The following is a 981-nucleotide window of genomic DNA, read 5'->3' as shown; positions in this document are numbered from 1 at the left end:
TCTGGTCCCGCGAAAGAAGTATAATATTTTACATTTACGTAAAAAAAAAATTAAAAAGAAATAGAGTCTGAGTATAAAGATGTTTTATATCACAGTAATGTACGTTGGCTAAGTAGAGGAAAAATTTTGAAAAGATTATTTTTCCTGCGCCATGAAATCGAAATTATTTTAATTGAAAAAAATAAACAATATACACAATTAAATGATGGTGAATGGCTATGGGATTTAGCAATATTAACAGATATAACACATCATCTGAACTTGTTAAATCTAAAACTACAAGGAAAAAAAAACTCGTAAGTACATTGTTCGGTTCAGTAAAAGCTTTCCAAAATAAATTATCTTTATTTCTAAATCAAATTGAAGAATTAAATTTCTCCCATTTTGAATGTTGTGCTACTTTAAAAACAGAAGATTGTGGTATATTTCTAAAACAAAGGTGCATTAAAATTATTAACACACTTATTCGTGAATTTGAAAATCGTTTTAAAGACATTCGAACTAAAGAACCAATTATAAATCTATTTGAAAATCAATTTAATATAAATCCGGAAATTGTCGAAGCTTCTTTACAATTAGAAATTATAGAACTCCAATCTAATAATTCTTTATGAACAACATTTAATAATTTGACAAGCTCTCAATATCTTGTTAATTTTTATTCAAATTTGTCTGAAGAAGATTTTCCAAATGTTCGGAAGTTTGCTGCTAAGATGTCTTGTATATTTGGTTCAACATATATTTGTGAGCAAGTATTTTCAACGATGAAAATTAACAAAAGTAATACTCGATCTCGCATCACAAATGAACATCTACACGCCGTTCTCCGGGTAAATTCTACCAAATTAGAACCTAATAGCAATGTCCTCTGTCAACAGAAACAAGCTCATAGTTCTCATTAACAAATTAATACATTTTAAAACATGTTTTGTAAGTGTAAAACGATATTTTGTATAGTTTATATTTATTTTTATATGTGTT

General features: G+C 26.9%; 1 protein-coding gene across 1 annotated transcript; it reads left to right on the top strand.

Moving 5' to 3' along the window:
• Positions 1-218: 218 nt before the first annotated feature.
• On the top strand, positions 219-614 carry LOC103311506 (EPM2A-interacting protein 1-like). Its single transcript, XM_008191140.1, has one exon. The coding sequence runs from the start codon at positions 219-221 to the stop codon at positions 612-614; it is 396 nt and encodes a 131-aa protein (XP_008189362.1).
• Positions 615-981: the final 367 nt, after the last annotated feature.

This window comes from Acyrthosiphon pisum, unplaced genomic scaffold (genome assembly GCF_005508785.2).
Source record: "Acyrthosiphon pisum isolate AL4f unplaced genomic scaffold, pea_aphid_22Mar2018_4r6ur Scaffold_3075;HRSCAF=3609, whole genome shotgun sequence".
Taxonomy (NCBI): Eukaryota; Metazoa; Arthropoda; class Insecta; order Hemiptera; family Aphididae; genus Acyrthosiphon; species Acyrthosiphon pisum.
The sequence above is the reverse complement of the archived record's forward strand: the minus strand, read 5'-3'. Positions and strand labels throughout refer to the sequence as shown.

Excerpts from the sequence above, each read along its gene's own strand:
- LOC103311506 (XM_008191140.1), top strand. The coding sequence starts at position 219 with ATGGGATTTAGCAATATTAACAGATATAACACATCATCTGAACTTGTT.